This window comes from Lontra canadensis, unplaced genomic scaffold (assembly GCF_010015895.1).
Source record: "Lontra canadensis isolate GAN:19392208 unplaced genomic scaffold, GSC_riverotter_1.0 scaffold7, whole genome shotgun sequence".
Taxonomy (NCBI): Eukaryota; Metazoa; Chordata; class Mammalia; order Carnivora; family Mustelidae; genus Lontra; species Lontra canadensis.
The window spans coordinates 33,528,077-33,543,189 of record NW_022631001.1 but is presented as its reverse complement, the minus strand read 5'-3'; the positions used below and the strand labels follow the sequence as shown (position 1 = coordinate 33,543,189).

At 51.4% G+C, this 15,113-nt stretch overlaps 1 protein-coding gene across 8 annotated transcripts in view; it reads right to left on the bottom strand.

Moving 5' to 3' along the window:
- AMPD3 (adenosine monophosphate deaminase 3) overlaps positions 1 to 14,223 on the bottom strand; it is a 45,250-nt gene extending 31,027 nt beyond the window's left edge. Inside the window, exons 1-2 of one of the 8 annotated variants that reach the window (XM_032853464.1) lie at positions 14,206 to 14,223; positions 3,438 to 3,663 (exon numbers count right to left, since the gene is read on the bottom strand). In XM_032853464.1, coding sequence (XP_032709355.1) covers positions 3,438 to 3,658 — 221 coding nt within the window. In that variant the 5' untranslated portion in view covers positions 3,659 to 3,663; positions 14,206 to 14,223. The other 7 variants (XM_032853460.1, XM_032853462.1, XM_032853461.1 and 4 more) reach the window with 7 other exon arrangements.
- Between the last annotated feature and the right edge of the window lie 890 nt (positions 14,224 to 15,113).

The window sequence follows — 15,113 nt, the reverse complement described above, 5'->3', positions numbered from 1 at the left end:
GCTTCTCGAAGCAGCCCAGAGCACTGGCTCCTGGAGTCGGCCCCCTCCTAGAAGGGAGATACCTGAACCCAGCTCTGCTCTTAGAGCTGCTGCCATCCTGGACAGCCAGCCTCCAGGCCGCAGCTACTCATCTTTCCTACTCACTGTCCAGTTTTTCTTCTTTTACAAGAAGCTGGTTTACGTCTTGGTTTTAGTTTATGCCCTTACATGAGACCTACAATAGTCCTTTTCTTTTCTTCTCTTCTCTTCTCTTTTCTTTTTTAAATAAGAGAGGAAAAGGCAATGGTTGTAAAGAAAGGCCTTCTCAAGTGCCAGAAATATTCAGGCTTGTCAGAGGAGCCAGGATGAGGAAGGGCTTCTTCCAAACTGGATGCCCTTTCTCATGCCGCAGTTCGAAACACAAAACCACAGACTCAGGGTATCTGGAGATGTGCTGCTGGCTCCGGGCCTGTGGGCTCCTTGCAGGATGGCTCCATATGACCATTTATACCTCAGAATGTCAGGGAGGCACCAGAAAGAAAGAGGAAGCTGGGGAGAGAGTTCCTCCAGGGACGGCTCACATATGAATATTTGCATAACGGTGCCTGAACTGAGCAGCCGAGCTGAAAGATGAATTAGGGACGTACAACTCTGAACACCACTGGGATCTCCCACCGGTAAGTGCAGGGACCAGTCCAACCTTTGGGAGAAAAGCCAGTGGGCAGTGAGGAGCTTTGGCCCAGCTTCCCCTCCTTTCATTCAAAAGCCAGCAATTATACCCTGGCGAGGGTATAGATGTCATTCCAGCATCTATAGGTGGAAACAAAGACCTCACCCCTGGCCAGGGATGGAAGAGCCTCGTGATCAAAGTTGGGGTTCTAGATTCCAAAGACATGTGTTCTAGTCCCTGCTCTGTCACTTCCTTGCTACACATCCTCGTGCAGGTTAATTTCACCTCTCTGACCCCTAGTTTCCTAATCTACAAAATGGAACTCAGTAAGAATATCCAGAGAATCAGCTTGATGTGGGGGTTAAAGAAGGCAAGCTCACTGAGCAGCCCAGCACCGAGCATCTGCTGCCATTGTCTCCTCGGTAGGGAGTCGGGCAAGCCATGAACAGCGACATGGGGCTTGCTGTGACCCAGGCACTGTTCTAAGCCCCTTCCATGTCAATCCCCTCATTCCTCACAACACCGCACAAAAGTAGCTACTGTTACCATTCCCACTTTATAGGAGAGGAAGGGACTAGAGCACAGAGAGTTTTCCTAATTTTCCAAGGTCACAGAAAATTCTAGTGAGTGGCAGAACACAGGGGTCCAGAGAGCTGTAGCTGCTCTGATGTAGTATCTGCAGCAGCAGTGAAAGAACAGGACATCTTTTCTCTGCCACCCTCCACTGCTCACCACCATGGCTAAGTCCCGGGGTGGATCCTGGGGATACAGTGGGAGCCAGAGGCCAATCTCAAGGAGCTTCCAGAGAGATGCAAACTGAGACCACCGATCCTGGTAAGGAGGGACAGAACATGATTTCTGGAGAGGAGCCTACAGAAGAATTTCTGGAAACCTTGGAGCACCATGGGGACCGGAGTAAGAAGGTTTCCATTTTGCTGTTAGGCTGGGCATCGATAAGAAGACAACAACCTCGTTTTGCAGATGTCACTCTGTAATGGAAAGCGGCCTCAGAAACCCACTATTCCTAATAACAAAAAAAATGCCAGGACTTCTCTTCTCATTATTAAGGGTCTAAAATGCACGATTCATAAAACACAGAGGGCCCTGCACACCATTCAGTTCCTAAAGCCAGCCCTCTGTTAAGCCAGTGCAAGGGGGAAGAGGTCTCCACAGTCCTGCTCTTCTTGACCCTCCTGGGATGAGCACACTGCTGGGCCGACAGCCACCACCCCTCACCCAGCACTGGCTGGCACTCACAGCTGACAGATGGCACCCTCTACCCCTTCAGTTTGGGGGCTCAGAGCCCCTCAGAGGGAGGAAAGCACTTCTTTTGCATGGTGAAACTCTGTTCTTGCCTTTATACCAGTACTCAACTTTTCACTTCTTTACCTTACATTAAGGTAAGACTGAAATTCTCAACTACCAAGAAAGCAAGGGGCTTGCCTTTAAAAATAAGGAAGTATCTTAGGAAGAACCTGATTGCTGATGAGGTCCCAGGTAGGGTTCAATATCCACTGTGTTCGTTAGCTCTGAGGTCTGCCATGTGCTGGCTGGGCAGGCACCCAGCTAAAGCCCCACCAGATGCTTTCTCGGAGCTCTTTTCTTCTTTAATCGCACTCTGCTGCGTGAGATAAACTGAAAGGATGAGGACTTCACATCGCCCTTGAACTAAGATCCAAACTTCTTCTCAGGGAGCCCAAGGCCAGTCTGACCTGTGTCCTGACACTGCCTCTAGCCTGAGATTCTTCCCTCCTTCTCTCTCTCTCTCTCTCTCTCTCTCTCTGTCCTTAAACTCCTTGTTCATCCACTTCATAGCACCCACACCAGGCCTGTTTGTCCTCAGATCCACTCCTCATCTTCCCCTGTTTCCAGCTTTGTGTCAGCTGGCTTCTGACTGGTAACCAATGGGAGAAACTGGAAGATGCCAGAAGGATTAAAGCCAGGTATCTCCTGCTTCCATTTCTGCCTTGGAAGCATCTCCTGTCTTCAAGGCATCTGCGTAGCTGTGGCCTCTCCTCCTTAGCTCATTTTCCATGAAAAGGCCACCACAGTTCCAACTTCTCCACCCCGGGCCCTGGGCACCAACAACACCACCTCTTCCCATCATCCCTCCAGCCTAGACTGGAGCTGCTTCCTACCGTCTCTGGTCTCTGGCCCACCTCTCTGTCCTCTGCTTGTCTTCTCGGTTCTCTACCACCTCCGTACCCATCCTGGCATTAAAATCCTATTTCCAGTACTTCCGTGGCTTCTGTTTTTTCTTGTTAGACCCTCACTGATACAGCCCTTATCAGAACTTGCCATATTTTATCTAATTTGTCCCCTTCCTTAATTATGGTCTAGACCAACTAACTGTAAGCTCTACAGAGCAGGGACTGTATCTATTTTGTTCTTTAGTGATCCCCAGTGCCCAGTACAGCACTTGGCAAATAGCAAATGGACTCATTTAATAACACCAAGCATTTGTCAAATGATGAAAAGAAGTAAAATTGGTGTTTCCCAAGAAATCCTCAAATTTCCAGTAAGAACGTGGAAATATCATTTGCAAATGATGTGTGTTTAGGCACCTGATTTGTTATTCAAACAGCAGCAGAGAAAATGGCGGTCTTGATCTTTCCAACTCAACCCAGGCACTGAAACTTTCTTCAAGAAATGAGTGGTAAATTGAGTGGACTTGGTTAAGAAACAAACTCAGCTCCCAGGGAGAGACCAGCTCATCTCAGGACACACACCCACAGCCTGCCAGGGACTGCACAACTGTGCACATGGGTGCTGGGCCGTGGGGACAGACCTTTTCGCCGTCTCCACAGACTTCTGCTCCGCGAGCTCCTTCTGCAGCTCCCTCTCCTTGGCCTCCTTCTGCCCGATGGGACAGTCCTCAGGGACGGTGAAAAGGGACAGGGCATCTTTGCTGTCCTCTTCCCGGAGCACTTTAGCAAACACTTTCTCAGCCAGGAGCCGGACCTGCTCATCCACCTCAGAGATGTTCAGCTTGGGAAACTGGCGCGGCATCTCGGCTAGCAGAGAAAGAAACAAGCGTTAACCTTCCTGAATTCCTGGGTGGCCTGAGTCAGTGGGGTGGGGGAGGAGAAGGTACTAAAATAAGGGCCTGGCCCTTGGGGTCAGTTGTCTTGTTCAGGAATTCCCCAGAACAAACTCAACAGGCCAATTTTAACAACTAGCTCCATGGGGCGCCTCGGTGGCACATCCCATTAAACTTCTGAGCCTTGGTTTTGGCTCAGGTCCTGATCTCCGGGTCATGAGACTGAGCTCCGCATTGGGCTCTATGCTTAGCAAGGAGTCTGCTTAAGATTCTCTCTCCCTGTCACTCTGCCCCTCCACCCACTCTCTGTCTCTATCAAATAAATACATAAATCTTAAAAAAAAAAAAAAACTACCTTCATAAGTCATTAGATGTGAAGAGGGTAGCACCACTCACATTTCATGAGAAAGCAAATTCAGAAGTCCAAGAATGAATTGTCTATGTGTGATTCTTTTTTCCAGAACTCAAGGAACCCACAGCACCTGGGCAGTCCCACCTTTCCGGGCTTTGTTTCCACAACAGGGAAGGAAGAAGAGAGTTTAGGCTCCCCTTCTGCAGACTATCCAGAGGCCGTCTGGGAACAGCAATGACCAAACCTCACTCCCTCCTGCACAGAGGGGAGGACTAAAGCCCAAAGGTCTAATGACTAGCCTAAGGTCCTACTAGATGACCACAGTGCTCAAGGGAATCCACAGCTTCATTCTTCCTCACATGCAACGTAGGCCTTTTTTTGAAAAGAAGCAGTCTACTGCCATGGTTCTACCATCTCCCAGACTTTGCGGAACTTTGAACAAGACACGGCAAATAAAAGAAAGGTCTAGAGTCATGAATACTCTTTACCTTTCACAGCCCAGGTGAAAACTCACTTCCTCAAAGAAGCATGCCTTATCTGCCTACTACTTTCTTACTATCAGTAGGTGGCCTAAATTACCTGGGTGGTTCCTTTCTTTCCACCTGTACAGAGGACGTATTAAGTACACGCTGCCAAACCCTTTCTATTTATTCATTCAGTTAATCCTGTTATTCACATTTTACAGATGAGAAAGTGAAGGCACAGAGAGCTAATGTGCCCGGGTAACATTTTTATTAAGCGGGCAGACTTGTGCTGTTCTCAGCCTTTGCCATGCCCCGCCCCCCCTTTCCTCTCTGAGCCTCTGCTCAGGGATTTGAACCCAGGCACCTGGTTCCCACGTCTATCTTCTTAACCACCGCACCCTGGAGCTTCTCCTTGTCCACCTGGGCATCAGAGAGGTCTCCTCACTGTCCCCAGCATCACATTTATGGAATGGGTGAATACTGCATCCCGAGTCAACGAGCCCCCTTCCCTCGGAGCAGCTCTGGACAAGGAGTATCCTGTCTACCTATTACCATGGTTTCTTTGAGGATGGTTTAAAGAGAGAGGTGGTTTAGTTAGTGAGAGAGGAAGCTGAGGGTAAGGCAGGACCCAGATGCTGTGTCGCCAGGAGGGGAAGCAATTACGGGGGAGGAGGGGCTCACTGAGCAACCTTAGGACAGTCACTCTCTGGGCCTCACAGTTTTCTCCACGGTGAGATAAAGACTAAGCAGTCTCCAAGGCCCTCTCAGTTCTAAGTGCTGTAATTTCTAGGTACCGGAGGGGTTTCCAAAGCTCAGGGAGGCTTGCTGCTCTGGTCTTCTCTGTGGCCACTGGGCCTCATTCATGACACAGACAGGAAGAAGAAAGCAGGCTAGCAACACCTGTCAAAGTACATCTGTGGTCCCCTTGGTTGTGAAGCCAATTTCCTCCTTCCCTCCACCCACAGGGCCATGCCTTTCCTGGGCCTCTCTCCCCTCCAGCGTGTTCAGTGGGAGGGCACTGCTGAGGAGGAAGGAAGTTGGCACACAACTGTGCCAGTCTGTGGGGGCAGAAAGCAAAACAGCAAAGGCCTGACCTGCATGGAGGAAGGGGACCAGAGCTAACTGTGAAGATGCCCACATCCTGATAGCAGACAGAAGGGGAAGCTGGAAACCATCAGAACGGGGCTTGGAGAGGAAGGTGACGGGAGAGAAATAGAGAGGAAGACAAAGAACTAGAGCCAGGAGGAACTGGTAGATGAGAACAAAGCTGGACCCCTGTCCCCCCAACCCTAAGGCTGTGGGTCAACTACAGAATTCCAAAACCGGGGGCACCTGGGTGGCTCAGTGGGTTAAAGCCTCTGCCTTCGGCTCAGGTCATGATCCCAGGGTTCTGGGACTGAGCCCAGTATTGGGCTCTCTGCTCAGCGGGGAGCCTGCTTCCTCCTCTCTCTGTCTGCCTGCCTCTCTGCCTACTTGTGATCTCTGTCTGTCAAATAAATAAATAAAATCTTAAAAAAAAAAAAAAAGAATTCCAAAACCTCACAGGGCATCTCCGAAGTAGACATCAAACAGGCCCCAGGCAAGGGACAGCAAGGGCCATCAAGCATCTACGCCATTTGATAGAGTAAACCCACTTCCAGAAATGGCTTCTAAGAAAAGAATCTGCAGGAAGGAAAAGTGCAAAGACGTTTACCTGCACTATTTGTATGTAGCTTTAAAATGTCCAAATGAGAGCTTGCTCACTTGAAAACAAAAAAAAAGTTAAGCAACCAAAATTATAATTATGAGGAAAGTGCAATCACATAAAAATGCTGTGAAATGACAGTACATGAAAAAATTAATACATAAAACTCTACCCATGCTTTGAGTACAGTGATATGAAAATGCATCCTTAAGGGGATGCATTTTCATATCACTGCAGGACAGACACTCAAATGACCAGATGGCAGGATTGCCTGTGTGTGAGGCAATATCTGATTTTTATCACTAATGTTGTTATAATGCCATTTCTTAAAAATTTACTTATCTATTTTAGAGAGAGAGAGAGAGTGTGTGTGCATGAGAGGGGGCGGAGAGGGGTAGGAAGAGGCAGAACCCCTGCTGAGCAGGGAGCCTGATGAGGGGGTTCCATCTCAGGACCCTGAGATCTTGACCCGAGCCAAAATCAAGAGTCAGAGGCTTAACCGACTGAGCCACCCAGGTGCCCCTAACACTGTTATAATGTCATTTTAACAAACACAAAAAAGATAGAGAGAAAATAGCCTAAAGAGTTTCTTAAAGAGAAAGGAAAATAGGAAAAAAATTGTGAACTTCTACATCCCAGGTTTTGGTAATTAAGGTCTTCTCCCACTTAACCCACATCAGAGACAGGCCAGCTAAGGGAATTATACCATTGAGACCCATCTCTGTGTTAGCTCTTGCCCTGGACAGAACCTGCCCACCACCACCTTCCTACCCCCTAGCCCTTACCCCTACAAACACACCCAGGCACGAACCAGCCACAGCCCACCAGGCCTCCTCAGAAATGGGCATGGGGTTGGCAGGCCAGGGGGAGGGGGGCCGTCCTTCGTGTCTGAGGACTCTTCTGCCAGATCCTGCCATGTCTTTCCACGAAGCATTTTTACCTTGCTGAAGTCAACTAAACCTACTTTCCTGGAGGTATCTTTCTACATAAGATCTTCCCTTTTCTTTACATAGTTTAAATCAGCCTTTTCCAAAGTGGGTCCCATGAAAAGTCGATCGACTTGTTGCTGGTGAAACAGGTCTTGTGGTCAATTATCAGGGAGATGCTCCATCCCATAGTTCCTCACCCTGGATTCCCAAGACACATCAAAGGCCCGAGGACACTTCCCATCTAGATCCCTTTTGTCGCAGAACCCATAACCATCTCCTGCAGAATTACTACCGGTGTCTTAAATAAGTCGGGGAGACTTCATTCCGTACCACAGTATGGACCAAGGAACCCAGCTGGGGTGCCGGGCTAAGACAGTGGGCCCCAGGAGCCAGTTATAACCCTGTCTTCTGGACATCCTGGGCAGACAGCTCCCACCTGCCAACCCCTCCCTCCATGGCTCTTCTCTCTTCGCAGACCCAGAGACACCTGGCAGGGCAGACATGCCCAGAAAAGCCAGCTCTGTTGATGCTAAGCGGAGGCTCAGCTCCAGCTGCTTCTTCAAGCCTGGTTTTCAACCGTTTGTCAACCGTTTGTCAGTTGAAGCCACCGGCTTTGCAGGCTTAACTGTAAAGCCAATCAGCTAGGGTATAGCTTATCACGTTGTTACAAATGACACCCTCTGATGGGCTTGGAGAAGTGGCCCAAGGTTAGAAAGCTATAGAATGCCACCAGTGCCAAGAAACAGCTTTTCATGGCACTATAACCCCTCCAGAAAGGAAGCACAGGACTCCTTAAATCCCCTCCTGACAAAAGAAGCCATCTCTTGCTCTTGCCACACTCCCACGTCAGCACCCATGACACAGACCTGAGCCTGCTGCTGGAGTCTCCATGGCTGGCCCCAAGGACGCCACACGGGTGACACGCTTGGGCCATGGGCCGTGTGCACCCGGGAGGCTGAGCTGAGTCAGTGTGACAGCAGCTAGCCTGTCCTGCCTGCTGCGGCTGGGGTGGGAGGTCTCTGCTTTGCATATCTGTGTGCAGCCTTGAGCAAGAGCAGGAAACGTCTGGGCTGGAAATTCTTCCATGAATACAAAATGTAAGTGGAAAATTTCCAAAGGTCCTAAAGGGCCCAGGTGATGCCAACTCTCCGCGGCTGCTGCGTGCAGCGTCCTGGCTGGGTTCGTGGCCCTCTCTGGAGCCAGAAGCTAAAGCCGAGGCTGCCCGACCCAGCTGAGCATTTGGCCTTCCTGACCGCACACAGAAGATAAGCCACAGCTTCCCTCTGCGGACCAGACCCCTGACAGCCCGGCAGGAACCGGCCGTACCGTCCCCTCGGCTGCTTCCATTCGAACCCCGCCGCAGGCCTGGCCTGGCCACCAGGTTCATTTTACCCAGGGGATAGCCTAGGCCACAACCTGCCCCCGCCTTCCCTCAGAAGGCCCCCCAGGCCTTCTGCCTCCCAGGAGGCACCCCAGGACCAACAGGGAGGCGCTGAGCCCAGTTGCCAACAGAGTTCCTCCTTCCCCTGCTCCTCTAAAAGAGTGGAGGACTCTGACCTGCTCCCTGGTTCCCGGGAAAGGACAGGGACTCCGGGAGAGGAGACTCCTCGGTACAGGAGCAGGCTTAGGATGAAAGTCTGGCATGCCTTGTCCCTCTGCTTCCTTTCTTCCCTGAAAGACCTGACGTCCCAGGTGACTGGGCAGCCTGACAGGCTCTACCAGAACATGAGTGCAGCAGTGCATGCGCACACACGCACACACACACACACACATGCACCAGAATGGAAGGCCATCCCTCCTGACCCACCAGACGTCCCCCACCCCATCCTCCTCCTCTTACTGCCACTCTTGACTCCCACGTGGGCCTCCAGCTCTGAGGAGCCTTCTGGGCACTGGCTGCCCTCGACCCCCTGGCCACCGCGGCTGCTGCTCTCCCTGGGGATGGCAGCGTGGCCTCAAGCAAGCCACAGAAGCAGTCCTCTGAAAGCAAGGCTTAGAACGGTACCGTGACTTAGACAAATGGTGTGGGTCTGAGAAGTAACCGTGAGCAAAACGGCTATTTCTGTGATGCTGTTGAAATCCTGGGGACAAGAGCCCAGAAAGGATGGGTCAGTTGTTTACCAGGAGGCTAGTGCTAGCACTGACTTGGACCTGAGTCACCTCCTCGTGTCCAATCGTGAGATTGCGCCTTCCCAAGCCCACATAATGATTCCTGTGTGTGCAGAGTGGGATTACAGGGTTGACACATGATCCTCTGGCTGCCGCTGGGCTTTAGCTACCCAGAGATTACAACCCACCTGTCCTCACAGCTGTTTCACAAACAGTAAGATCAGCAAGCTACAAGCAACCTAGAGGGAGGGTAATAATTATTCATTAGATAATTAAACGAACTTAAAGCATAAGGGAAAAACATCCAGGTCCTTAGTACGGTTCTGTCAGAAGGGAAGAAGGGCAAGTGAGTCCTTCTGCTGAAATGTTTTGGGGAGGGGAAGGTACAATAGGGGTCTGCAGTGGGAGCATCCTAGCCCATACATCTGAGAATCTACCTGGATTCAGTTCAGGGAATTCTATTCTGCACCTGTAACCAGACCATGGACAGCCTCAGTCTAAAGAAGCACTTTCCAAAGTGTGGTGTGTAGAACATATAAGGTCAGAAGGCTTGGAAAATACTGCATACCATAATCCCTTGTGGAGATTCATGCACAATTTCTACTAGCAGATTCTAAACATCAGAAGTCCTTTATTTTTTTTTTATTTTTATTTATTTATTTGACAGAGAGAGAGATCACAAGTAGACAGAGAGGCAGGCAGAGAGAAGGGAGAAGCAGGGCCCCTGCCGAGCAGAGAGCCCGATGTGGGGCTCGATCCCAGGACCCTGAGATCATGACCTGAGCCGAAGGCAGAGGCTTAACCCACTGAGCCACCGAGACGCCCCATCATCAGAAGTCCTTTAGTAAAGAAAGCTGTTTGACTTAGTTGAGCCCAACATACTTACTTAAGCCTCTCACTACTGCCACCATAGGAAAAAAGACCTATTAATATCTGTGGCACAGGCTTTGGAAAATGCCTTCCACCTGAGCCTTCATTTTCCAGCATAGAGAAAGCGATCTTCCTGACACTAAGGTATGGATGTGAGATCCACACCATCTGGTCTGGACAGAGGTGGGCAGCAGCTCAGTCAAGATAATAGAGGTTGGGGGGTACCTGAGTGGCTCAGTGGGTTAAAGCCTCTGCCTTCGGCTCCGGTCATGATCCCAGGTCCTGGGATCAAGCCCTACATCGGGCTCTCTGCTCGGCAGGGAGCCTGCTTCCTCCTCTCTCTCTGCCTGCTTCTCTGCCTACTTGTGATCTCTGTCAAATAAATAAATAAAATATTTTTTAAAAAAGATAATAGAGGTTGGGACAATGGCCAAGGGTCCTGCTAGAGCCAGAGAGATAGAAGAGCTTCCAGAACTGTGGCAGTGTAGGAGCCAACTGTAACTCTGCCTTGGGAGGGCAAACTTCGCTCATGACCTCACAAGTCCATCTTGAGCCCAATATGTCACTGCTCCTCATGGCCTAGAAGTCTCCTTGGACTAAGGAGCATGGGTCCCAAGCTCAAAGCCTTATTTCCTTTTTGAACAAAAATTAAGGCAAGCTGTGATTACCAGGCCCAGGGCCTGTATCTCCTGCCCAGGAGACCAAACTGCATTCACTTTTACCGCTTACGTATCCCTTACAAACACCAGGACAGGAAAGGCTGGAATCGAATTGTGTCTCACCGAGGAAGATAATACTCTCCCTTCCTCTGAAAGGATGCTTTGGGCTTGTCTCTAAGGGTTCATTTTTCCTTCTCATCTTTCTGAGATGTGCATGACTCTCATGGGAGTGGGACAAAGGGGCTTAATGGCTAAATACCAGCTTCATGGCAGACCTTGACCACCTCATTCACTATTATATCTCCCTGCTGCCTAGAAAACAGTAGGTATCAGTAAATAATCATTGAATGAATGAATGAGTGAACAAGTTAAGTGATTAATCTATCTATGGCAATCTCATGAGTCAGTACAGTAGGGACGCCTGGGTGGCTCAGTTGGTTGGACGACTGCCTTCGGCTCAGGTCATGATCCCAGAGTCCCGGGATCGAGTCCCACATCGGGCTCCCAGCTCCATGGGGAGTCTGCTTCTCCCTCTGACTTTCTCCTCGCTCATGCTCTCTCTCACTGTCTCTCTCTCAAATAAATAAATAAAATCTTAAAAAAAAAAAAAAAGTCAGTACAGTAAATGGTTACGTATATAGGCTCAAGCCAGACTACCTAGGTTTGAATCCTGTCTTACGGCTTAGTTGCATGACCTTGAGCAAGTTACTCAGTTTCTCTGGCTCGGTTTTATTCCCTATAAAATGGGGATAATAACAGTACCAACCTTATAGGTTGCCATGGCAATTAAGTTAGTTAGAATGTGTAAATATGCTAGAATAGACTTAGAATAGTAGCTGGCACGTAGTATATGTTTTATAAGTATCATTTATCAACGTCATCTTCATCATGGTTTCGGGTACAAGAAACCAAAAGTGAAGTTTCATCTAGGCACTGAATCCTTTTATTCAACATTACTTATGGAGCACTATTATGTGCCAGGCACTCTCTCAAGCTCCTATTTGGGAGCAAAGAGAAGGAAACCATGTTTAAATGTGAAACCAGATCAGGAGAAACGGCCTTCTCCTCCATGATTGATACTTCTTGCTGACTTTGCACGGCCAGCGTTCCGACCATGAGCCCATCTTTCTACGCCCCAGGCCCCTTATATATCAAAGCCCAAAGACAAGGTCTCCTCTCCTCCATATGCAGCTAGCACACAGAAGATCTAAGGGATTAATATATTTGGGAGAAGAACCAGAAAGGCCAATGAGCTTTAGGGGAGAAAAGATATCTTCCTGCTTCATCCCATGGTTATATTTTATCTATATTTTATCTGCCCGTGATATTTTCACGATCTGGGTTTGACTTTGAGGCCATTTGAAGAGCTATGTATTTACCCAGTGTCAGGACAAGAAAAAGAGGCCGCACCTCTCAAAGAACTTTTTGACCTAGCTGAAAGCTACTCATCCATCATCTCGGATCTCAGAAGGACTAAGGGTGTGCTGAGGCTGGGGCCAAGAGATCCAAGAGGCTCCCGGGAACCCATTCATGTAAACTCCATGATTCTTAGACAGGGCAGCCCAGTTCCATCATCTTCACAGCAAGCCAGCCCCTCAGAGTTTCACCCAGAGTAATAGCCAGCCCAGGCTTATGACTCCAAACCTGCTGCCAATACTTGGAGAGGTGAGAGCTAATAGGAGCTCTGTCTTTCTGACTCAGTAGCTCAACTACCATTCAGCCAAGATGCTGCAGAGCCACGGGAGGAATTTCTCCCATAAGGGCTTCAGCCACCATCAGCTTTGCCCTGAAGCTGGCCAAATGTTAGTCACCACCTCATAGGCTCAGGACCATGCTAAAATTCCTTCCTTCCAGCTTTCACCTGGCTCCTTTGCTAATTTGTAACCCCCAAGCTTCCAGACACATGCAAGGACCTAAAAGTTTGGGGAAATGACACTGTAGTTAGCAAGCCTCTCCTACTCCAGGGTCTCTCCAAACTTCCCCCAGAGGCCTCTGCCAGGCAAGAGGAGCCATTAGGAACTCTGCTGGCAAAGCAGCTACCAGGAAGTTCAAGGGCAGAAAGCAGACTTTCATAGGCCAGTACACCTCCCATGCTGGGAGGCAGCCAAAGAGGTAAGGATGAAGGCCTCAAATGAACGCACACCCTGTCATTCTGTCCATCCCCCTGCCTTTAGGTGGAAAGCCGACTCCAGCAGTGGGCATCTGGCTGGACGTCAAACACCTAGAAACTTGTACCGGACCTTAAGGGGCAGCTTGTCCCGGGTCCCTTAATTTCTATAAACCTCTCGAATCCAACGTAGGCCGCCAGGGAAATGAGATGAGACTGGCTCACCTGAGGAGTCTGGAGCCCAGGCCACCGCAGAGACAGCGGCAGGAGCACAGGGAAGAGCCAGGGCAGGGCTGAGTCCGGGGTTGGCGCCGCCGCCAGGGTGGCCTGGGAAACCCAGAGCCAAGGTTCCGACCTCCGGGGATTCGGGCTCCCGTCCTGGGCAGCAGGGGCCGCGGGGCGCTGGCCCAAGGTCAGCAGCGCAGCATCGAGCGCACTCATCGGGCTCCGGGGCCGGGGCCAGGGCCCAGCCGTGGGCCTGAAGGGGGCGGCCCGCGGGGCTGGAGGGCAGTTGGCCACGCCGGGCAAGGCGCACCGCAAGCGCCGCGGAGGGGCTGCCCCGCATGGCAGCGGGCTGCCCGGTACCACAGCCAGTCCGGGCCCGGCCGGGGCCAGGCCGCGCCCCCAGCCGGCTGAGCGGGCACTGGCGGTGCAGCCCGCGGCGGGGGCGGGGACCTAGTGTTCTGCTGGCGCAGCGCCGCGGCGCGGGAGCGCCCGCACCCCTGTACCCCCGAGCCCCTCGCCGGCCCGCGGGGAAGAGGAGAGCCGCCTCCTCGCGGAAGAAGCCCGCCAGCCGCGCGCCGCCCGGGTCGGTGCCCTACCTGGGCGCGGAGCGGAGAGGCGACGAGCGGGCAGCAGAAGGGCGCGGGCCGGGCCGCCGCAGCCGCGCAGGTCTGCCTGCCCGCCACCCACCAACCAGGCCTGCCCGCCGCTACCTGAGGCACCCGGGCGGCGCTGCCAACAGGAAACTTGAGAGCGCCGGGGGCGCGGTGGCCGCCCTGTCCCCCCGCCGGCCGGAAGCGCGCCCGCCGCAGCCCGGGGTCAGCCTCCAGCCCGACTCCTCGAACTCGCCTCCGCGGCCACACGCCGGGCCCAGAAAGCGCTCGCCGCCGTGGTTGGACCTGCCCGAGCCTCCTCCCTCGCCATGACGTTTCCCAAGGTGAGAGTCTGGGGTCACGGCCCCCAAACAGGTGACTTACTCCCTGTAGCTGAACGAACCCGCAAGCATCAGCCGGGTGTCAGCCTAGTTCCTTGGATCACCTTCCTGCCCCTCCCAGCACGCGCGCGCGCGCGCGCACACACACACACAGACACACACACGCGCTCACACTCCCATACTCACTCCTTCCCCCTGCTCTCCAGCTTGTACACCTGCCCCTCCGAGTCCCGACTGACCTCCTAGTTGCTAAATCCAGCGGGTGCCTTGTAGCCCCTCTGCTCTCTCCAGGGTTTGAGCCTGCTGACCACGCCTTCCTTTCTGGATCGCTTGGAGTACAAAAGTTTCCAGAGTTGGCGCCCGCCGCTTTCTCTCCAAATTTCCTGCATACCTTGGTGACTACACCTTCTCGGCCTTGGAGGCCCGGCTTTTCATTGTGGTGTTCCGCCAGGTACCTACGCAGCCTGTCTCCTCGATCACTCTGCAGGCCTTCCCAGTCTCATGGTTTCAGCAACCTCCTTCTCCCTAATGACTTTTGAGCCTCACCTCCGACACAGAACGTCCTAGAGCTGCAGGAGGCAAATCCAGCTTCCTGGGGGCCATCTCCACTGGAGATTTGTAGTCCCAAACTCAAACTCCTAATTTCCTCCCAAGAACGTGCCATAACCTGCTCCTGCTCCTGTGTTTCCAGTCTTAGTGAATGATAGCACCACCTTCCTCTCCAGGCCCTATTGGGGAGCCATCCTTGACTCCCTCCTTATCATCTCTCCCATCAAACTTGTCACCAAGGGAGGAGATGGAACCAGTCATTAGTGAGCACCCACTGTGTCTTCCCTGTGCCAACTGTTGTCACAAAGTGGCCTCCCTTAAGCACCCAGTTTTATTCCTTCTCCCTCACAGCCTGGTATTTACAGTTTACTTATTTATAAATGATATGCACATGCAATTGTATTAATATATATTATGCAGCATACCTAAAATGGATGTCAAAGAATGTGGTTTAGATAATACTTCATGTTTAATGAATGGTACAATAGACCTTTTTCCTTTCACTTTTAAGTTATTAGCAAAAATCTGTTGAGGGAGAGCAACGT